At 46.5% G+C, this 23,295-nt stretch overlaps 1 protein-coding gene across 1 annotated transcript in view; it reads left to right on the forward strand.

The window, feature by feature from the left end:
• Positions 1-23,082, forward strand: part of LOC138580803 (TBC1 domain family member 10B-like) — a 977,369-nt gene extending 954,287 nt beyond the window's left edge. The window contains exon 9 of the mRNA XM_069651650.1: positions 18,488-23,082. Within this exon, the coding sequence (XP_069507751.1) occupies positions 18,488-19,447 (960 nt within the window). The 3' untranslated portion in view covers positions 19,448-23,082. The remainder of the gene's footprint in view (positions 1-18,487) is intronic.
• Positions 23,083-23,295: the final 213 nt, after the last annotated feature.

A 23,295-nucleotide genomic window follows, 5' to 3' on the forward strand; every position in this document is an offset into this window, starting at 1 on the left:
CACCTACAAGTTAATATAAGTTAATACATCACAGATCTAGGGTTCGTGCCGAGTTCATACATGTATACATTTAGGGTTTACCTTTAATACATTCACTAACAAATCACAATAGCAACAGTATGTCTTAGGATTTCTCGTAGAGCCTTCTCAAACAGTTTTATACAATGCAGTCAAACAAGTGTTCACATTTCGTTATTTAGTACATTGTGTTTAACATATGCTCACGGATTAGCTTCGTTGGCGCAGGTAATCCTCTACACACAGGTCAACGAAGGACAAGGTCTCAGTTCATGACCCCAACATGTGGCCTGCAGGCAAGTCACATATTAGTTTGTACACAGAGGTCAAGACGGCCATGTTACATTCGGAATGACACTGTCCACCATCTTAGAACACAGGGTGACTTTAGAGGGAGAATCTAAAATGGCAGATAGACCTAAAATGGCGGCTTACCCTGATCTAAGGTCAAGACCTTGCAACGCGGATTTCCTCGCAAGTGGCTTATAAGCAGTTTGGCGTAGGCCAATGTACATATATTCATAAAATACTGGAGGCACGATATGATTTTCCGTTCGACAATGCGAATTGGACACCGTAGAACATGGTAAGCTTAGTAGGTTTCCTCTTGGGTAGCATGGGATGCATGTACTGATCTTCCTTCGCCCAAGCTCTCCTGGTTTGGTGTGCTAACTCAGGTGCTGGTTCAGCCATAGCCGCTTGATGCTCCACAGACCAGAGGCCTTCAATAAGGGCCCTTTGTTTGGGTTGTTCCAGAAATTCTTTTCCCTGTGTTTAGATCCCCTCATGTAATTTCAGGATATTGTGGCAAAGGTGATTTTTGTTTCTCCGTTGTCGATATTAATCTAGTACAGATGCAGCCTGCTCTCTTGCTATGCCTCTGTGCATGTATCAACTTGTCTTCCCTCCACTGTCTTTGGGATTACAGTACTCCCAAGGATTGCAGAATTCCCAGATCAACTAGATCCAGACAAATCTTTGGAAATTGTGTGGAAGTGACCTAAATGAGGATTGTTGTGTTATTAGGATTTGTTTGTTTCAGAGCGGCCATTTGCACGGTCTCCTAGCGCCCTGGTGAATCCGAAAGAGCGTTGTTATTTAGGAGCAGGGGACAAAGCAGGATTACTGTGTTTTGTGTTGATTGTGCAGATCAGAAGTACCCTGGCCACTGCGTGCGTGATGATTTTCTAGGTGTTATGCATTGTAAGAATGATGGGCTTTATGCACATAGAGGAGACCACATGCTTATAGATTGGGCATTGGCTCGGTATGTCAGTTGGTTTTCGGTGTTTAGAGCTGTGTTGCTTGGAGTTGGGGAGATGGCATTTTTAAACGCTGTGTGCAAGTGGCTACTTTGAGTTTGCATGTGATGAGTGAGGTGTAGAGAAATTGATCTAGTCAAAGGGGTAGAGTGTTCTTGTGGGTTTCTGTATTGTTTGTGAAATTCCTGGCCCCGTTCTTGGTTGCGCTGTGGTGAGTGTTCTTTGGCTCTTAGAGGAGGGAGGATTTCTTATGTTGCGGTTTTGTTGTTGTGGAAATGAGATGGGCATTTTCATAGTTTTGGCGGTGCTTTGAAGTGTTGTGTACTAGTCATTGACTTTCTCCGAGTGCCATGCCTTGGGTTGTAGGTGGACCGTCAGGAGCCTTGTATGTCTTTTGCTTAGGCTTTGTCTGTTTGTCGCAGTTGGTCTATTGAGTGGTGCTGTTTCCACTGCTAATTGTGTTTAAATTACATTTCCATCTATTATCCATTGAAGAGCCATGATAGAATGTGTATTTCCCTTGGTAGCGTCTTCCAGAGTTTGGCAACTAAAGCCAAGTAGTTGTAGCCTCTGTCATTCTCTGCAGAACATTCTGGTTTCTAAAATTGTCCCGTTATTTCACTTTTTATGTGAGAAAGTCTGAGTGATGCTGGATGCTTGAGAGTCTGTGTGATGTCCCATAGAATGTTATGGATGGACCTTGAGTGAATGTTCTGCCAGAGCAGGTTTTGAGCTGCAGAGGCATGGATGTTTCCCATAACATACCTTGTATCAGAAGACTTGTACTTGACTTACCTGTTGGTAGCTTCAATAAACCAGCAACCATCCAGCCTGCATCCTGTCTCCTGCCTCGTCTTGACCATCATAATTTGCCACAGTGTCAGTGAGCTTCTCAAAAGCCCACTGCAACAAGAAAAAGTCTGATTGAGGCGGGCGGACACCCAACATCCACTGCCACTCTGCATCAAGTAAAACATCTCACAATGAGAGGATCAGACGGTCTTCTCTCATTTGGAATTAATGTTTTTTCAACATAGCTTTTGTGAATGGGTGTCCCTCCTGTTTCCCTTCTTTTGGGATCTGTCCTGTTACCTCTGTTCCTCTCTGTTCACAAACTGTAAAGGAGGAGAATGGTTCCATTCTCCAACCCCATGGTAGGTGAGAATGCATTTATGATGTCATGTGGAATGTTATGCATGGAAACTTGGTGAATGTTTTCAGCCATTATCCGTTAGACCTAGAGCTGTTCACGAGTGGCTGTGGCAGCAGATGTTTACCCGTATTTGGCTGCATCTCTTACCTTGTTTCTAAATACTTGTACCAGAAGAACACTACCTGATGTCCCTGCAACTGGCTTTAATACACCAACAGCCTTCCAACCTGCAACTTGATGAAAGTTCACAAGACTGTTAGATCAGTAGCATCAGGTCAATTGACCCTGGGACTAGCACATCAAATTCAAAGTTGTTTAAAATGTATCTTGATTTGGTGGTCAAGTTTTTGCAGAACCCCAACCAGTCATCACTGATGTGTAATTGACGGTGCAGAGAGCACATTGCCAAGCTTTAGAAGCCAAGACCAAGTGATAAACGTCTCTCTACATCAGTTTGCTATGATTGGGGGGAGTTAGTGTTTGTCACTTCTGTTAGCCGTTCAGGGCAAATTGGTAAAAATGTTAACTGACAATACTACAACAGTGTTTTACATTCTGTATTATGGAGGAGCAAGACACAGAGACTAATTGAAATAAGCTTAGTAGCTGTGTTGGTGGGTTTAACCCTCGTATGTTACTGTTCAGCAGATCACCTCTGAGGTCTTGTGATAGACTTAGATAACCCTACCAGTTCTGGCAGGGTTAACTTTTGTCCATCATATTATGTACTTGCCCTGCGTTAACTCTGTCAGTGTGCTTAGGGACGCTCGCTCTTGGTTTAGGGCCACCTCTGAGGACTTACCAACTATATAGGGTGGATGCCGTCCGCAGAGAATCACAGGACAGCACTAGGAGAATGAGACGAGAACATGTTGATATACATTTGCAGTGTGTGGAGGACGAGTCAGGAGGTGGGCCTTTTCACCTCAGGCAAAAACTACAAATGCTACCCTCATGCAGCCAAATATCTGTACCCCAAAGCTCTGGAAGAAGCATTTTCAAGCAGCTGGTGGAACGTGTGTAGCTCTTTCCACAAATTCCTGTGATGCACAGACCTACTGTGAAAATTTAGATGCAGCTCGACGAGAATACTAATAGCCCTCGGATTGGCCAGAAGGTCATGGCTCCCTGGTCTGCTACACATATATGATCAGCTTCCAATTTTGCCTCAGGTTGTTAACGAAGAATTAGGTTTTGACTCTTCACCACAATATAGTTTTGTGGCGCCGTGTCTTTTCGGGCTAATTAATTACTTCTGTTCTTATTACAATTGGCAAAGTCTGCAGTGACCCATTTCAAGATGCACATTGAAAAGAAAATAAAGAACCGGTTTACAATGAAGAGTATTAAATATTTTCTGAGGAAGGATTAAGGATCATTATCCTAAGTACCCGAAGTCCAGCTGGTGAGCTTAACTTTTAGTTGGCCAAGCTTCTATCAAAATCTTTTAAACCATTATCCCGTTTATAGTAAAAATATTCATCTTCGAAGGTGGCTTTCCTTTTAGCCATGATGTCTGTTGGATAGATAAGTGGGATTCAGTGGTGAATGAACAATATCAAGCGTTACACATTTTCAAAACCAATGGCAAGTTAGCTTTTACAATAGTTTCCATTTTGTGTTAATGAATGCTTAGAGTTACCAGAGTTCTTTGCTAATCCATAAATCAGAGCACTGTAGATGTTGACTTTAAAAGAGCAGTTAGATTTGATATTGCCTGAACAAAAGATTTCAAGAAGATGGAGCATCTACTGGTGGCGTTTGTTTTAAGTCGGAAAGGCCTTACCATTTTCAGATGGCTGGTCAACTACTTTAAAGATCGCCACCTGTTGAGCAATCGACAGCTGTCCTGGAAAGACTATGGTGACCAATACTGGAGGTATGGGAGCGTCAATGACTCTCACAACAACCACAGAATTGCAAAGATTTGCAGGACAGTTGTGTGCAGATCTGTCCACACTTCCACTAGGTGTGATTGCCGTGATGTTCAATGATAGTGCATTCTCTGGTGGGCTGGGCAGTGCGGGTGCATCATTTCAATTGGGGATGTTATTTCTCTTTCCTCCACCTGGTAATTGGCCACAATTTAGTATTTTAAATGTAAATTATATGAATCTGTAAACATTTTGAAGAAGAAATGACTTGCCTGAAATGTTCCAAAATGGACGTTTGACAGTCAGAGGCAATCTTTCCAATTCAGGATGATTCCCTAGCTATTATTTTATGTTCACTAACATGCTTATCAAATCAGACAGTTGGTAGTTCCTTTCCATCAAGCCCCTTCTTTGTCATTGGTGGAGCGATGGGCAAGAAAAGCTATTGTAAAAACAAGAAATGCCTGGTTACTGGCAGCTTTTGAGCTTGACAGACTAAAACGTTAAGCATGTGAACCTGTTAAATGTATTCAGATTGAAGATAGTTTGGCCCTTAAAAGCAAGCGATTATTTCTAATATTCTGCTAGGAAGTATTGTGGGTGCACCTTGTAGTTTAGTACTATAAAGGTGGAATGTGTTACTTCAAGATCATAATCAGTAAAATGGCTTTTTTTACTCACCAGGGTTAAATGATTAATTGATAACTCATGTATTGTGTTGTAGCTCTTAGACTGGCTTAGTTTCCTGCCTGTGATTGATCTTGTTTTTAACATACATTTGTGTAATGTAAGGGTGCAGAAATAAGGCTAGAACACAGTGGTGGCATGTTTTTTGGTAAAACCTTTTATTAATTAAGAACGGGTTGGGAAAAGGCCTCTTTATCCCTAAAGCTAAGAGGGGATTCTCTGCCTCAAAGGAAACTAGCAGAATTGCCAGGACATCTGAAACTAAAAAGTCCTTCACTGTTATGTCCCAAAAACAACTTATATCCCTAACACAAATAATCGAAGATAACTATGCAAGGATGATGTCTTCTCAAAGTAAATAGTGTTCTTTGTGTTTTCAATCAACAGAAACGATCCCTGTTTTGCTGGAAATAAAGTGATGCCAAATAATGTTCCAAAATACAGGATTGCAATCCTATGGTTGTGCTCTTTGCCCCTCAACTTCGTCATATCCTGAGTTACTGTATAAGTCGTGAAGAAGTGTTTCTTGATTTCACAATTCATAGTTCCAGGGTTCTTGACTGTCTTGTTCCCAGTCTCTCATATGTGTACGGGTCCCAGACTCACAAAAGTGACTTTGTCTCTTTCCTGCCAAGCCAGTGAATTCTCATGCATTGTCTTGTTTCTCTCATAGGGTCCCAGACACTCTTTGGTTTAACTTTGAGTTCTCAAATGGGTGCAGGTCCCAAACTCGAACTGGAGCATAGTGTCTGCTTGGTCCACTTCCCTGCCAAGCATACACCTCTTCCTTCTCTACTTCTTTTATCCTCTGGGTCCCAGACAGTCTTGTTCTTGCTCCCTTATTTGGGTGCGGATCCCAGATTCACACTCTTCTGTTGTATCTGCTTGGTTCACTCTCCTGCCAAGTATACAACGCTCTTGCTTGCTTGAGGGTTCCAGACCTTCTCTCTCCAGTTCCTGAGCTCAGCCTGTTGCTCCCCCGGACTTCTTCCAGCTCCCGGGTAACCGTGTACCTGTTTGCTTCCTTCTCCGCGGTACTAGCGGTTCCCGGGCAACTGTGTCCCTTCTGGAGGCTCCGATTGTGTTGGGGTGTCAGCATGGTCTGCAGTGGCTCTGCGATCTGATGTCTTTTACCAGTTAAACGGCCTGATTCTTCAGCGCTTCGTCGTGCATTGGAAGGCAGAGGGGATTTACTTAGCAGCAATCTGAGTAGTCCACTCTTACGGACCACGCTCTCGTTCTCATATTCCTCCAGTTCGGGTTTCCCTTGAGGCTTGCGTCAGCTGCACCCGTGCATGGCTCCCGCTGTTCCTCATCGGGGCATGGCTCGCTCGCTCTCTCTCTCTCTCTCTCTCTCTCTCTCTCTCTAGTCTCAGCTGCAACTGAGTTTGAGCTTCTTCTTTGAAACTCCTGCATGGGATTGATGTAGTGCTTTGGGCCAATCACTGGCATTGGGAAGCTAGAGCGGCTGCTCTGCTTATCACAAGTGATCCTTGGACTCGCGCCCATCTTCTTTGTCCCAGTACCAGCCATAAAGCTATTTACATGATACTTCGTACTTTCTGGCTTTTTAGTGTTGTCATATAGGTTAGGTGGACTGAGTTTACAACAAAATATATCAACTGTATGCAGGGAGAGGGATGGAGGATTTAGAGTTGGAAAAAGGGTTGCAGGAATTAAAGCGAGGTGATACCGCGTTCTCTGGTGATGGTAGTCCCTAATCCCATAGGGGATTCCTTCCCCCATGTGATCCTCCCTCAGTTCAACACACCTAGGGAACTATTGTATTTTGGATGTACTGCTGTGGTCCCATCGGAAAGGTCTAACCCACCCCGCTTCCCCCAGGGAAGAAGGGACGACAACCTCCGATTCATCACAGTAAGTAACTGCGCATGTGGGTTTGTTCTTGGGCATAAGAGCATTAACCTACGTTGAAAAATGTCGTCGTAAGAGCATTTTCTAAACCTCACTTCATGAAGCCCAGTGAGTACTGACAAAGCTTAGACTTTAACCCTGAAAGCTCATCCATCTGCTACCTGATAAAGCATAGATATGGCAACAAAAGGAAATCCATGACCTTGTGGTAGGCATTTGGTCCTAGATCATTGGGGTCTGACTACAGATCCTGCCCATAAACTCTGTGCGCTATATGCTGTTAACAATGTTGCCAAATATGCTTTCTTCCACATTACAACCATCTTGCATACTTTTTCAGAAGGGTCTAGCTTCCACAAGGGAGAATTCCACTGATTGTTAAATATCTCTGTTAAATAATCCATCCTGAAAATTGCTCCAGGATATGTTAAATGTTAAAGGATATTTGTACTGTGCACTATCACCACCTGAGTGGTCCCCTGGCGGATCTGAAAAGGAAAGGGGGGTAGGGTTGAATTAGTGGGAATGAGCGGGATAAGTGCAAGAGAGCAGTGGTGTGGTATTGGCAGCTTCAGTTGGGTTAACACTTCGCTGAGCTTGGGGGTGTTTTCCGGTCAGTAGCCGTCATGTGCTGTTGTGCGAAGCTATGTGTGGTTTGTTTTGTTGTTGCGGTGTAGTGAAGATTGTGCGGTTTGTTGTGCTTTAGGGTTGTGGTTGTGTATGGGTAGAGTTTGAGAGGTGTGTGCAGAAGGGTGAAATTGTTAGTGGCTTGGTTATTGGCCACGCTATCTAGAAGAGATGGGTGTTACATTTCCACGTTCTTTCTAGATGTGTCGCATAAATATCTCTGCATTTCTATCTGGATCCTGCACTGGCTAATATTCACAATCCTGTCTATATATGACGCACGCCAATATTTACAATCATATGCAAATGTGGCACTGGCCCATCTTCTAAATCCTGTATAGATGCGAAGCAAGCTAGCATTCACAATTCTATCTAAATGGGGTATTGGTAATATTCCTGCTGCAGTCTAGAAGTGGCAATGGCTAATATTCGCTATTCTAGCTAGATGTGGCACTGGCCGACATTCACAATCCTGTCTAGATGTGACGCAGGCTAATGTTCACAATTCTGTCTAAGTGTTGCATTTGTTAACATTCACAATTCTATCTAAATGTGGTACTTGCTATCATTCACTGTTCTGTCTGGGTCCGGCTCAGGCTAATGTTCACAATACTCTTACGTCCCGTCCCCTTTTCTCCATACTGCATGAGTGTCCCTTCCAAGGGACGGGAGACAAAACCTTTTTCACCAGAAAAAAACCTCCTTGTCCTTTAAATTTAGAGGCACGTGGGGGTGCGGCCCAGGGAGCATACGCTGCCCTGACTATGCCCTCCGGCACCACACCCAAGTCCCCTTTTCCGCGTCTACGGGAACGGGCCAAATTCTCCCGCGCTCCTGGGTTTGGCTTTGCCATGTAATTCCACTTGTGGATACTTCTTCTCTTTGTCTTTTTTCTTTTTATCATTCAGGTTCTTGGTCCTCAGGTGTTGCGCTCCTCCCCGGCGCAATGTCGACTTCCACAGGGTTCAGCAGGTGTCCAACCGGCAACAGGCTCTTCCCAACTTCAGACCCCCACGCCTCTACCTACGTTGCCTTGGCCCAGACCACGGTTGGCAAGCTTGTACAGCGTGTGGCTCGCTGTCCTCGAAAGCGCTGAAGAACAGACTAGCCAGGTGGAGGGAGCTCTTCCAGAAGTCACCTCCAGAGGATCTCAAGATGTGAAACATCGAGCCAAGCCCAAGGTTAGGGCCGCTATTCCCCGTTGCACCCTGCAAAGGAGACTCCTTCCCAAGGACTCTCTCACTCGGGAGGGACGGGTCAGGTCCTTATACCAGCACGTGCATCGAGGCTGCTGCAGCTACCGGCCGAGGGATCCTTGGATCCTCCCGGTGGTAGTGTTGAGGGACCGGTAGGTTCTTGTACCGGATTGTCATCCGAGGGGCTCCACCCTTGTTCCAGCAATATGGCCGAGAGGCTACGCCCTAGTACCGGCAGTACGTCAGAGGGGGCGCCTAAATGCAGCTCTACCGACCCCTGGGTTGAGGGTGTTGCACCTACCGGGCCTACACCCGAGGAGCAGGGTAGGCCTCATGATCCACACGCAAGAGTCTTGGAGAAGGCTGGGCCCAGCGAGCCGAGCAACACGTCGCAGGCATGTGGCAGGCAGCTTGACAAGATGGCCGCCGTGCCAGACAGAGGCACCCATCCAACGCCATTCCAGGAATTCGGTCGAAGAACGAGTGTCGAGGTGGGACTGGCCTCAACCAGGTACATGGCCTATCCATCTTATGCGCAGGGCAGCTTCCTACTGCGTTCATATGGGCAGGGTATGCAGCGGCTCCAACAGCTCCCGTCTACTCCGTCAGTGCCCCCTGCCGCCTCTACGGCCTGTTAAGAGGGGTTCTTCAAGAGGTTCCTCGGCCTCATGAAGTCACTTCATATGGGGGTTATCCTCAAGGACACCATCAGAGAAGTCCTCCCGACTATGCTAGCAGCACCACAAGCACACCGCTGGTCACGGCTCCCCAGCCGACTACTCAGGCAGTTCAGCCAGTGGACGCCCCTAGAGCTGTGGAACCTCTGAGAAAGGCTCTAAGACTGAGACGTCCTCTTGACTTCAGGTCTGCTCCTGTACCTTAGAGGGAGTTCTTTTATTCTCTGCAGGAGATCTATGAGGAGAGCTCTGAAGTGGAGTTGGAGCCTTTTGATGCTCCTGGTGACACTCCTGAAGCTCCTGACATGGTCTTTCCTGAGGACAGTCAGCTGGAGGATCTGCGTCAATCTTTACATGCCAGTGGCCTGGACACATCTCGTGAGATGGAGTTTGGCAAGCCAGAGCCTGGGGCTCGTGCTGAATCCTCCTATAGGAGGTTGATGTTGAGGGTTACGGAGTACCTGGGATGGTACAGCCCTCCAGTTGAATTAGATCAGGATGACCTGACTGACATTTTAGATCAGGGTCCATCCACTGACCCAGTGTTGCCTTTTCACATGGCGTTACAGAAAACGGTTGCTGTTGCTTGGAACACCCCAAAGTCTCTTCTGGTGTTCAACAAGTCGTTAACGACGAAATACCGCCCATCCTGTAGCAACCCCAGCTCCCTATCCACACACTGCACTCCTAAGAGTTTGGTGGTACAGGCGGCCACAGCCACCTCGAGGCAGGCGGGCGTACCCTTCCATCCCTCCAGATAGGGATGGCAAGCTCTTCGATGGATGGGCACGCAAGGTATTTTCGGCTGGGAGTATGGCCCTTAAATCGGCAAACTCCACCTGTGCCTTGGCCACATTTTCACACACTCTTTAGAATTGTCTCTCTCTGGCGGCTGAGCATATTCCCAAAGGGGAAGAAAACGATGGGTTCCTTGCTATTGTGCAGGATGGCAAGGATGCCATGTGTGAATCCCTTCAGTCTGGGTTGGACACAGCAGACAGTGTCAGCCGGTCTATGGCTGCGAGCACCGTGATAGGCAGGTTTGTGTGGTTGCAGAAGTTGTGATTTGAACCGGATGTGCAGGCTCGTCTTCTCAACATGCCCTTTGACGGCTCATTTGTTTGGCAGCAAGGCTGACGAGAGCCTTGAGAGGTTGCAGACCTCCAAAGCAGCTGCTAAATCTTTGGGCGCAGCTGTGCGTCAACCTCTGCCTTTTCGTCCTAGGTGACAGCAGTGTAGGGGCTCCTTTCGTTACTACTCCTCTTTTGGTAGAGCGAGAGGAGCAGCTAGTCAAAGGGTCCACCGTAAGGTTCCTCATGGTGGACGGGGACGAGGTGCCAAAGCCGGTCAAGAAGCTGGCTCTTTGCCTTCAGGCGCTGCCGTAGCTGCTCCGACACCGCTGAGGCCAGGTCTGAGTGGCGAGCCATTACTTCAGATGCGTGGGTTCTGGAAACAATAGCCCACGGCTACTGCCTGCCCTTCCTAAATCAGCCTCACGACAATCCACCGGGGAAACTCTTTGAAGATTCTGGATCCGCTTCTTGTGCAGGAAATCTTGACCCTGTTGGAGAAAGGCGCTATTGAACTAGTTTCTGTGGGATAGAGGACCAAGGGCTTGTATTCCCCATATTTTTTGATTCCCAAGAAAGACTGAGGACTGGGACCCATCTTGGACTTGCATGAAGGACAAGTTCAAGATGGTCCTTCAGGCCCTTTGACTTCAGGATTGGTTGGTGTCATTGGATCTACATGATGCTTATTTTCATGTGCCGATCCCTCCAAAGCACAGAAAAGACCTGAGGTTCGCTGTTGGCAGCTCGCACTTTTAGTTTCGGGTCCTGCCATTGACCTCCGCCCGAAGGTCTTCACCAAGCTCATGGTGGTGGTGGCAGCGTATCTCAGGAGAGGGGATCCGAGCACGTTCTCCCGAACAGGCCTTGGATCCTCTCAGCCTCACCTGCCACTCGCTTCACAAGCAGTGCTTCTACCTAAATTTCAGGAAGTCGCCTATTACACCTTCCCAACGGCTCCAATACATCAGGGCCGTGTTGGACACATCCTTGGGGAAGTGCTCGCCACCCAAGGTGAGGGCTCATCACATTGTCCAGATGATCGACACGTTTTAACATGCCCAGATTCTCCCGGCTTTCAAATTCTTAAGATTGCTCGGCCTCATTGTATCCTGCAGTTTTCTGGGGCCAGAGTGCGGATGAGATCCCCTCAATGGGCTCTCAGGATGCAGTGGTCCCAATTCTCAGGCAAGATGTCGGATCTTCGGCAGATTCCGCTCACGGTCTCACAGGATCTTCTGTGGTAGGCCAGCGAAGTGAATCTGATGAAGGAGAGACGTTTTGGCAACCGTGGCCGGAGGTGATGGTAGTGACGGATGCTTCCCTCACAGGATGGGGAACTCGCGCCAACGAGCTGACCAGCAGCGGTCATTGGTCTCTGTAGGAGTCCAGACTTCACATAAATCTTTTGGAGCTGAGGGCCATCAGGCTAGCCCTGAAGGCTTTTCTGCCGTTTGTACGCGGGAAGAGTGTCCTGATCATGATGGACAATATAGTGGCCATGCATTACCTCAACAAAAAGGGGAGTGTAGGGTCGCTCTTGCTGTGCAGTTCTGGGCAATACAGCAAGGAATCTCTCTCTGGAGTTCATCTGGCCGGAGAGGAGAATGCGGCAGACACTCTGAGCAGGCAGAGCGCGGTCTCCCATGAGTGGGAATTGGCTCAGGAAATTCTTCAGAAGATATTCGCCCTTTGGTGAACCCCTAAAGTGGATCTGTTCGCGACCAGTGCCAACCAGAAGTGTGAGACATATTGCTCAAAGGAATTTCCTCTGAGAGGAGCTTTAAGGGATGCGTTCGTCATGGTTTGGTCATTCCCACTTCTGTACGCGTTTCCTCCGGTCCCTGTCATTCCTCAGGAAGTTTAGGAGGTTCAGGTCCCACATTATCCTAATTGCTCCGAATTGGGCCATGAGTGCGTGGTACCCAGACCTTCTAGAAATGTCCATTGGTCCTCCACGCCCTCTTCCCCACAGAGAGGATATTCTCTCACGCAAGGGAAGTTTGGTTCTCCATCCAGAGGTCAAGACTCTCAACTTTCACGCAAGGTTGAGATATAAGGATTGGGACCTCGCAAATGATGTGATGGAGGTGTTGCTTTCGACCAGGCGTCCGGCAACCAAATCGTAGGTTTTGCGACTGGTGCAGAAGAAACGATGTCGATCCTTTTCAGTGTTCCATTCTGATGGTTCGTTCTTTTTTGCTTTCTTTGGCCCACAAGGGTATTCAAGTGGGTACCATTAAAGGTTAACTGGCAGCTATATCTATTTTCAAGCGCTAGGGGGGGGAACGACACCTAATATCCTTATATGCGGATGATTTGTTATTATACTTGAAATACCCGGAACAAAATCTCCAATATAGTCTGGAAGTGATGGAGAGGTATGCAGGGCTGTCCAGCATAGCGGTGAATCCTCAAAAATCTAGCATATTCCCGCTAGGTAGCTCTAAGGGAACCCCTGTGGAAAGGTTACCGGTGTTACAAATATCATGGGTGGTTAGTTCTTTCTGTTAGCTTGGAATATACGTGCATCACACGGCAGAAGAGGGACATAAGCACAACACCGAGATAGCCATTGAGAAAATCCGGAAATGCATGAAGTTTTGGGAGAAGTTGCCTCTAGCAATGATGGGACGGGGGCAATGCTTAAGATGGTGGTCCTACCTAGGCTTCTACATTATTTTAGTAATATCCCATATATGATAACCAAGAAGTTTTTTGCTAAACTGAACAGTATGTGTAGGGGCTTCCTGTGGCATGGTACCCGGAATAGAGTGGCACTATGGAAGTTGCAGAACTTCTCTGAAAAGGGGGGTATTAAACTGCCTAATTTTGAGGTTTACTATGTAGCAGGTCAACTACAATATGTGGCCAAGTGGCTCTCCGATGAAGCGACCCCTGAACTTCGGTTGTTTGGGCAGGACTGTACCCTGTTTTACTTAAGGGAAATGATCTGGTTGCCTGAGTCAGAAATGAAGGAGCGCCCTTGGATGATGATGCTTGGGTGGAAAATGTGGCATCGAGCATGCCGGATGATGGATAACCCATTCCCATGCTCCCCGCAGGTACCGCTGGTTGCTTTAGCAGGAGGAGATAAGCAGTTGAGGGTGATTATCAGGACCTACTGGGAATCGGTGGGGCTGGTAACGTTAAGGGACATTTGGCAAGAGGGGACCATTAGGGATTTTGAAGAACTTGGGGAGGAGGCGGGATTAAATACGGGCCAATATGTTACTTATCATAGGATAGTTCAGAAAATTCGGAAAACGTGGCCTGAAACAGTATTGACAGAGGAACCAGATGCTATTATGGGGGTAATACATGACATATCGGAAGGAGGGCATGAGATTTCTAGATTGTATGAGATGGTGATGACTAAGGTTGGAAAGGAATTGACACATCTGAGACTGGATTGGGAAGCAGAGATGGGGGCCCCTATTGAAGATGGGATGCGGGAACGTGCCCTGGGATCTCACAAGAAGGTGTCAAGAAATGGCAGACTAAAACAAATACAGTTGTATATAACGCATAGAACATACATGACCCCTCTGAGGATATCGAAGTTCAGAAACGCTGGGCGACAGGCGTGTCCTAAGTGCGACATGGAAAACGCTGACATGACACACATGTTTTGGTCATGCCCAGTAATTGAGTGTTTCTGGGGTGAAGTGGCACAAAAACTAGCAGAGAAGGGGGTCACGCTCGTCATAGACACAGCCTGGGCCTGCTTGCTGGGAGGGTTCCCCAGACCACGGAAACTTAAACATGTTGGGAAACTGAAAGATTTGGCATACATGCTCGCAAAACGGAGGATTGCCATGGGATGGAAGAAGTATCACAAGCCACGGGTGGAGGTATGGTGGAAGGAGTTGCAGAAATGGGCGGAGGCTGAAACGATGGTATGGCAAGAGGCGAACAGCATGAGCGGGGAGGAAGAAGTGGGTACCCTGTTGGCATGGAAATTACTAATAGCAGAACTATTCGGATCTATATCGGATCCAACAGAATCCGAGGGAAGTGAGCCCCTGTCACATTTAGCAGATACTGAAAGCAAAGAACAAATAGGCTCATAAAGGCGGGTGGGACTGGGAGCAGTGGCCAAAAAAAACCGAAATGGTGTTTAATGGAACTGTTGTAAATTGCACTGCGTGTTGGGTTTGTATTGTTGTTTGGTTTGAATAATATCAATGAAAATCTTTTTTTTTTTTAAAAAAAAAAGCTATTTTCAAGCACTCGTCTGAAGAATGTTCTTATTTTAAGATTCCTTTGATTACCCAGTTTCTAAAAGGGCTCACAAATGTGTTCCCACCGTCCCCTTTTCAGGTGCTGGTTTGGGATCTGAATCTAGTCTTGAAATTCTTGATGGGTGCTCAGTTTGAACCTTTGCACTCTTGTCCTTTGAGACTGTTGACCTTCGAGACAGTTTTCTTGATTGCAGTTACATCTGCTCGCAGAGTGAGCGAGTTGCAGGCACTTTGGTCTAAGCCACCCTTTACTGTGTTCCACAGGTATAGGGTTGTACTGAGGCTACGTCCTTACTTCCTACCTAAGGTAGTGTCTGAGTTTCATTTAAGCCAGAAGATGGTACTTCCTGCTTTCTATCCCCCTCCTCATCCTGGTAAGGAAGAGGAGAGACACCGTAGGAGAGCTTTGAGCTTTTACATTTCTAGGATGTCTAGGGTCAGAATGGACAACCATCTTTTTGTGGGATACACTGGACACCGATTGGGCCAGGCTGTTACCAAACAGACCTTGTCCTGGTGGATTATCCTCACCATTGCTGAATGTTACCGATTGGCTGGCAAGGACCCTCCTGAGGGTTTGCGGGCTCACTCCACCAGGGGCGTGGCTACATCCACAGCCCTACAACAGGGAGTTAAAAACATTTGTGATGCTGCAACGTGGTCTTCCATCCACACCATTACTCCCTGGATACTTTTCCATGGTCAAGATGTGGCCTTTGGTAAAGCAGTGCTCTATTCTGCCATCTCATTGGGTATATCCAAATTCCCCTCCCTCCTCTGTTCACTGATACTGCTTTGGGAGTCTGTGAAAGATGGGGAATACGTTGGAGGACACAATCCATTCGAAGAACAGGTTACTTGCCAACTGGTAACGTTCTTTCGACTGGATGTTCCTCCAACGTATTCCACATCGCCCTCCCAGCCTGCCCCTGTGAAGAATTTCCTATGCTAGTGCAGCTTGCGTTCCCACAAGGCTATGTGCAGTCATGGAGGCTTTGTGTGCAGTTATGGCACGCGTTGTGGAGGGATAAAACATGAACTGAGGCTACGGGCGCTGTGCGTCCTACATATAACATCCGCTGACGTCACGCTCAACTGAGGCCTTCGAGGGACATCCACCCGACGCCATCTGCCGAAAAATTTCCAAAGCGGCATAGCTGTGGACATTACATGTCAAAGCTGTGGAATACGTTGGAGGAACATCCAGTCGAAAGAACGTTACCAGTTGGTAAGTAACTTGTTCTTCTTGATTAGCAAACTTATTTGAGTAGCAATTTTGTACAATTGTTTTTGATGTCACCAGAAGTTATTTGCACCCAGGAGGTAGGTGAGTAACAATACAGCATGTTTGTATACTTCTGAAATGAGACATTCGTGCAGTGATCAGCAACCTTTGGCTATCCAGATGTTTTGGACTCCAACTACCATCAGCCTTATCTAGCTTAGTCTGGTCTGGTGTGGTGTGGGGTGATGGATGTCCTAGTCTAAAACCTCTGGCGCTGCAGGTTGTTCACCCCTGCACAAGGGAGATAGATGTCTGTAAAGTTTACCTACATGACCGGACACAACCACTCCCCGCATAAAAAAAAAATAATTCTGAGAAAAAGTTTCAGTGCAAGGCTCTGTGCAGCTGGTTACAGTGGTTGACTTGCGGGGCAGTGTCCCTGTATACTTTAGGCCTGCTCCATCATGTGCTGTATGAAGGGACGTTAACAAGTTTCATAAATCAAAATGTTCAATACTAGAACAAAGTTAGAGCTAGGTGTATGGTGTTGCATCAGGCAGGGTAATTTGAAACTTCATATGGACAAGATGGCCATTGCCTGTAATTTATATTAACTTCATTCAATATAGCAATAAATCCTGTATTTCTATGTATATATTGAATTGAAATGCTGCAAACCGCCCAAGCTAGGTGGGCCCAAGCACAGAGTTAACAGTCCAGCCTCCCCCCGACATCTGTATATATCGCTATTAGCACCCCACCCACCAGATACTAATATTTAATTTGTAAGAGAAGCAGGCTTAGCATGATTCACACACTCCCACTTCCCTTTAAAGCACACTACAAATAAGATTACACTTGGAAATAACTTTTTCCAGGACCTGGAGGCGAGCCTGGAGATGAGTGAAGAGTGGGGTTGAAATGGGGGATTCTGGTGCAGGAGTGTTTGGGGAGGTGGGAATCACATGAGGGTCTCCAGTGGGGGCGATGGGGGTGTGGGCGAGGCTTGGGGCTCCAGCCCCAAGATGGCAGCCAGGAGAGAGATGCAGAGTGGCGGCTTGGAACTTGGTTAATTACTTGCAAATGTCATAGGCTGCCATCGGTAATTTATCAGTTCCCATTTTCTCATCTTCCTCTTACGGGCCACTTTAATGTCTTTCAACGAATGCAGGGTTCCGAACTTCACTGTGGCAGGAATATGAGGCCAGAAAGGTTTCAATGCACAATCCATACAGAAGTGAAAGCACGATTATACATCTCCTGACTTCAATGGTGTAAGCAGCCCTCTGGTTATCTCAAGTATCCAAGTTGGCTCATTTTACATTTCTAGCTGTAATCATTGCCTAAAATAACTCTTTATCCTGAGAGGCTTTTTTTGTTCCACTTGCAGCTTATTTATATTCAAAAAGTGAACATACTATTTGATATGGGCAAGGTGCTCAGCCTACCTCTCCTGCAGTCTTTTGAGTCACGGTCTTAATAAATGTTGTTGCTTTTAAATCGGTCATTCCAGTTTCAATTAACCTACTAAAAGAAACTAGCTAATTGCATTTTTGGGTATCCAATTCATTAGCTTCAACTATTTTAAGTTGAAATCTGTTTTAATTTTACCCACCATTTAAAATATCCTTTGTACCTAGGAGTCTCCCATGCTGTGTTCTTCCCAATTTGTCTCGTTAGATATCTTCTATTCTTAATTGTTTGCAGAGCTTTACATTCGTCTCATTAAGACTAAATGAACCTTTTAGCTAGTATCCAGTAGTTTGGTAGAACCATTTAGGGTTTGCACCTCTGAGCTGCATGGTAGTGTTACTTTGTTGTGAGTACTTTGATAGTAGAAATACCCCTCAATTGAAAAATTGCAAAGTATGAGTCATTAAACTTCCCAGGACCATATGATCTTGGAAATATAGAATTTGTTTTTACTACCGATTCTGAAGGCACTTAATAGAAACCAATAAACATTTGGTCTAAATGTCAGGGCAGAGCTGAATTCGGTCAGACTGTGATGAATTATTTTTAGGTGGACTATGATTTCACATTGTTCCCCTCTGTTAACGTATGCTCAGGAATGGTGCATATCATAGGGTTGAAGGGGCAGGAAGACAAATAACACTTCTGTTCTTAGCCATATGGCCCACCCTTCATCCTTTCGACATGCCTGACTCCAGGCTGTGATGAAGTTTTTATTGACTGGTAGAGAGAAGAGGACTAAACTAAGGGGAACTGAATAGGTGAGGAGGGAGTGGAGTCTGCAAGTGGTCCAGCCTTCACTCTCCGACTTCTCAGTTTAAACTTCTCAGATTAATGATATTGCTAGGGCCCCTGCTCTGGTTCAGCACAGTAGGAGAATGTTACAATCTTATGAATGAGCGGGCTTAGAAACTCCAAATAAAGGATTTGTTGTGGTGAGTAATGCTTACTTTTTCAAACCCATGATAAGGATGGAGAAGACACACTAACCCATACCCATTTACAAAGTGTGTGGCAGAGAGCAAAATGAATGCCAGAAATCCAAGCAATGTAATGTCTCTAGTGTGTTATGTTACAATGACTGTGTTTCTCTCTTCCTCTTGCAGGTGAGCTCCCTTCCAGTGACAGAGGCATTAATTGAGCGAGAAAACAGCACCCAGTTGAAGAAGTGGCGTGAGAATAGAGGCGAGCTCCAGTACAAGCCCTCACGACGACTCCATGGCACACGTGCAATCTTCGAGGAACACCACCGCATGAACCCACCACTGACCACCAGCTCTAGCCTGCTAAGCCTCACAAGTTTAAGACGTGCCTCCAAAGATGACCGATGGCGGGACAAGGGACAGAAGGACGGTTCAGGCTTCTCACCAGCCCACTCCATTGGCAACTTGGCACTCTCATCAGGACCCACAGCTGCCCCACCAGCAGCAAATGTGAATCTGAGCTCTAACAATGTTGCCAAACCCAAAGGTCAGAAGAGCAAGGGAAAAGTGGAGAAAGTGGACACCGACCTGAAAAGGCCATCCCTAGGTCCAATGCCTCCTGGACAGGTAGTGTCTGAAGGGCTACACCCAGTCCTCCCCTCACCCACAGGCAATGTTGTGCCCCTTGGGGACCCAAAGAAAGCCAAGGACCGAAAGAAAGAAAAAGACTTGGAGAAACAGCGAGCAAAGGAGCAGAAAGAAAAGGAGAGACAGGACAAAGAAAGGGAGAGGCTGGAGAAGGAGCGAGAGAAAGAGATGGAGAAACAACGAGCCAAAGAGCAAAAAGAGAAGGAGAGACTAGACAAGGAGAGAGAGCGATTAGACAAAGAAAAGGAGAAGAAGCGGATCAAGGAAGAGGCCAAAATGAAGAAGGAGCGTAAGCTGTCTATTCGCAAGAAGGATGCAGCAGAGGGCCTACCAGGGGCTCAAGAGAAAGGCACTGGTGATGCCTCCACTCACTCAGAGAAGGCAGTGGCAGCCCACAACACAGCTGGTAAACCAGCCTCCCAACTGACCTCTGCAGACACAGCTGCCTCCACCAGCAGCCCCGGGCCGGCAGTGGTGCAAGACTCTTACTTCTGAGGCATCAGAGGTGGTGAGCTGGGAAGGGCTCTGCGCCTGAGGCTTCTACATGGGGACCGTGCGGCCTGCAGTGCCACGCCGCTGGTGAACTCCAGCATCTTAAACTGCACACTTTGTAGCCATGCCGAACTGAGATGTGCAAGATGAGGGCAATACTGCCAACTGTACCAAGCTACTTTTCATGGCTTCAACATGTGGGTCATCCTACCCTAGCTTTGGACTGGACAACTGGCTTAATTAAATGTGAGATTGAAAAAGAGACATTAATCCCATTGCAACAAATATTCTCCTGTCTCCTTTTTCCATATGTCCTTGCTCCATTTCTCTCGCACTGCCCTTGATTAAAGGGGACGAGTTATAACTGCAGCAATGTACCCCTACGGGGTAATTCATTAAGTGCCCCTCTGGGGCCATTCGTGGACAAGTCTTAAGAATGCAACATGTTATTTAATGTATGCAAGTGAAAAGTTGATGTCTTGGGGCAGGCGAGGGGGCTGTGTATGTTTGACAGAGTTTGTCGAGACACCTTGAATTCAGAAGCCCCATACCTAGGAAGGATCATTGTGAGATCGTGTCCCTCCTTTTCCTTTGCTGTATTGTCACTAGGGTAGGCGTGCAGTCCTCTACAGATGTTGCCTGTGTTGAGTGTCTGTGAGGCAGTTCGGAGAGATGAAAAGTAGGTATTCAGGGGAGATTTTGAGTTGACTCCTGGATTTCAGCAACCTGTGCATTGGGATCTGTGGTTGCCGGTCACAGCGCCCTCAACTGTGCTAGTCCTAAGGAGATGAAGTCACAAATAGGAGGCTGATGGTAGGAGCCTTGGCAATGCTGGAACCTGGGGATAATATCCCTAGGCAGAAGCACACTTTCACAGAGTGGTGATTTCGTTTGTGTTGCCCACTTACCGCATATAGGGTTGTCGGCTGTGCACCAGCTGTTTCCTAATGTTTCTCAAACTGTAAGGCCTTCTGACAAAAGATGAGATTAATGGGTACTGATAGCACCACGGTATGTTATTTCTGGGAGTTTTGCACTCCCGGATGCATTAATATCATAGCACTGTTATTGTTGCTATTGAGCAAACAGTCTCATTGTATCACCCTTGAACATATATGCTCTTGGTGCAACTCCTGAACAAGCCTTCACCAAGCTCCATCCATATGTTGAACACCTCTAAAAGGCCTGCCTGTGTAGGACTTGCCCCCACAAGCTCCTCTCACATAGAATATGCTCTTACCAATCTAGCCTGTGTAAGACAACCTTTATTTCAGCACCATTTACCCAGGGCTTACTTTCACCTTCTCACTGCTTTGGGGTATGCTTTCACCAATTAGGAATAGAGGCATGTAGAAGCCATCAAAAAACCCACACATCTAGGGTATGCCTTTGCCAAGCAGGGCACACCTTCACTAGTCCCTGGGCACACACTGAAAGCCTTTCCAAGTCCTGCCACGGTGGGGCACACCTTTCTCAAGCCTGGCCTGTGTAAGACACACCTCTCTGACCCCAGAAAGGTGGCAAAGATCTTGACCACTCTAATCTCTTCCCATCTTTGACTCTCCCTCTCTGAGTCTGCAAGTTTCCCTGGGCAGCACCCTTTTGTCTCTGGGGCACTGGGTACTAAAGGGTAGCACAATATCCCCTTGAGGCCTGGAGGACCCATTGTTTACAATTCTTATCTATGGTTGGTGTTCACAGTAATGCCTCATCAACTCCTTATATGGTTTGATGGCATCCTCGGTGACTCTGTAATCCGGCTCTGAAGATTAACTGCATTAATAGTGATCGGCTATTTATTTGTGTGTGAGGCTGTGAGATTAACAGTCAACTGACATGTAGATCAAGGCTTCTGGTTCCTACTCTATTCCACATTTCTGATTTCACGTTGAGGGTGTTGACTGATTTCACAGACCATTCCTCACCTTACATCCACTGGGACGTAGATTCTCTTCTACTCCTGCAAGTGGGGCTCACCGCATACTTTTCCCCTCGACTAGGACTATCTTCTCTCATTTTTAGTTAATCAGTAAGAGCCCAGACGATACTGTCCTTTAGCAGTCCTCGTTGTGGGGACTGCTTCTTCCTGTATGCTGCAGGCAGTGGAACTTCCAGTCTCTCTGGTGTCCAGTAGGTGGGGACTGGCCACTACAGTCCTGCAAGTCAGTTCCGGGGTAGACTATCCTTTTGTATCCTCTTGGTGTGTGTGATGAAACTGACTGATAAGTGGCAGGCACGGCCCAGTACAGAGGGAGTTTGAACTAATTTGCACTTTTACTGTTTGTTGTTAAAAACCTGTTGTGTGTCTCCTTTGAACTGAAGACCAGATGGATCCAGGAATAATTGCAGTAGTTTACAAACCGTGAACTGGAAGAGACCTGGTCTTGTAATCCTGTGTTCTAATACCTAGCCATGCAGAGAATGCAGTGAAGTGGGAAGCTTTACGTGCCTGTGTCTCCAGTCGCAAGGAACATGTCTTTCTCAGAACTAGAAATACCAATAAGCTGACCAAATCATGATATAGGGATCCCTGTTCTATAGTGTTGCATGTGTGAAGAAGGCCCAACCAACTTGTTCCTCCCTGGCATGCTGCTATAAAGGCACAGAGCCTATAGCCTTTCCATCCTACCCATCCTTGTTTTATTTCACAGATGCATAGCATTAAGAGGCTAAAGGTCCTATCTTTTCCGATTATTCTACAATTAATCACAGAGCCCAGTTCCCAGTCAGACTGCCCATCCCAGGTAGGCAACATAGTACCTACCCAGCATGTCTCTCCTAAGTAAGCATTCCTGTCTGTCCCCTCAGGCATGCGTATAGCTACTGGGAACCTAGGGACCAAACCAACCAGACATGCTTCCATATAGAAACTATAAATCTAGGGTCCAGCCACGTTATCCCCGACGCATTAATCGTTCTAATAAAGGGAATCCAGAGCCTGACTAGTCTATCCCTTATACCCATGCTACCAATAGATGGGCATCCAGAGACTAGCCACCTTATTACTCCCAGGTTAACTACTACAATTATATAGGCACGCCAGTGTACCACTAGCCAGGCTCCCGTGACTTTGGTACTGGAAAAATGTGTTTATCATAAGGCTCCCACAGGACCCTTCTCCCTGGCATGCACATTGACTAGCTGTGAAGTTAGGTCTACCTTATCGTATAACACATACTGCAGTGAGTTTTCCTGCTCTGCAGACCCTGCTACGTAAAGCTCCTGAGGTTCAGTGCTAGCCTCTGTGTACATATTACATATATAAATATATATATATATATAAATTCTCAATCTAATTATATTATGTCTGAGTGTTGTAAGTCCCAGCACAGTTTTGCCTTGGCCTTTTATTTAACGGACTGACACTGGAACAAGTGTGACCCTCCTGTCCTCTCCCTGCTGCTTCAACAAGCACATTTGCAGCTTGGAATCTGTCTTTAATGCGCCCAGAATTCATGTTTACATTTGACATTTTGTTTCTTTTTTAATAGTGTGTATGTATGGACGCTTTTTCCACCGCATCCCAAGTAGGAACAAAAAAGCAACTTTGCTTTATTTTTTTCGGACTTTATTGTAATGTTGATCAAGTGAACTACATGTTTGCCCTTTCCCTTGCAATACAGGCTGCTTTATTCCAACCATGCTCTCTGCTATGAGACTTGTCTTGTGTCTTCATTTCTCATAATATCATGTATCAATTCTATGAAAGACCACAGATGCCAAATTCCAGCAACAGAGTTACTAGATTGCAACCTTATTTCATTATAACCAAAAAGGGATGGGTGGAAGGTTTTCAATCAATCTGAACCACTGGCACTGCTCTGGGCAACCTTAAACACCACTGTTTTTTA

This window comes from Ambystoma mexicanum, chromosome 3p (assembly GCF_040938575.1).
Source record: "Ambystoma mexicanum isolate Mex_15411 chromosome 3p, UKY_AmexF1_1, whole genome shotgun sequence".
Taxonomy (NCBI): Eukaryota; Metazoa; Chordata; class Amphibia; order Caudata; family Ambystomatidae; genus Ambystoma; species Ambystoma mexicanum.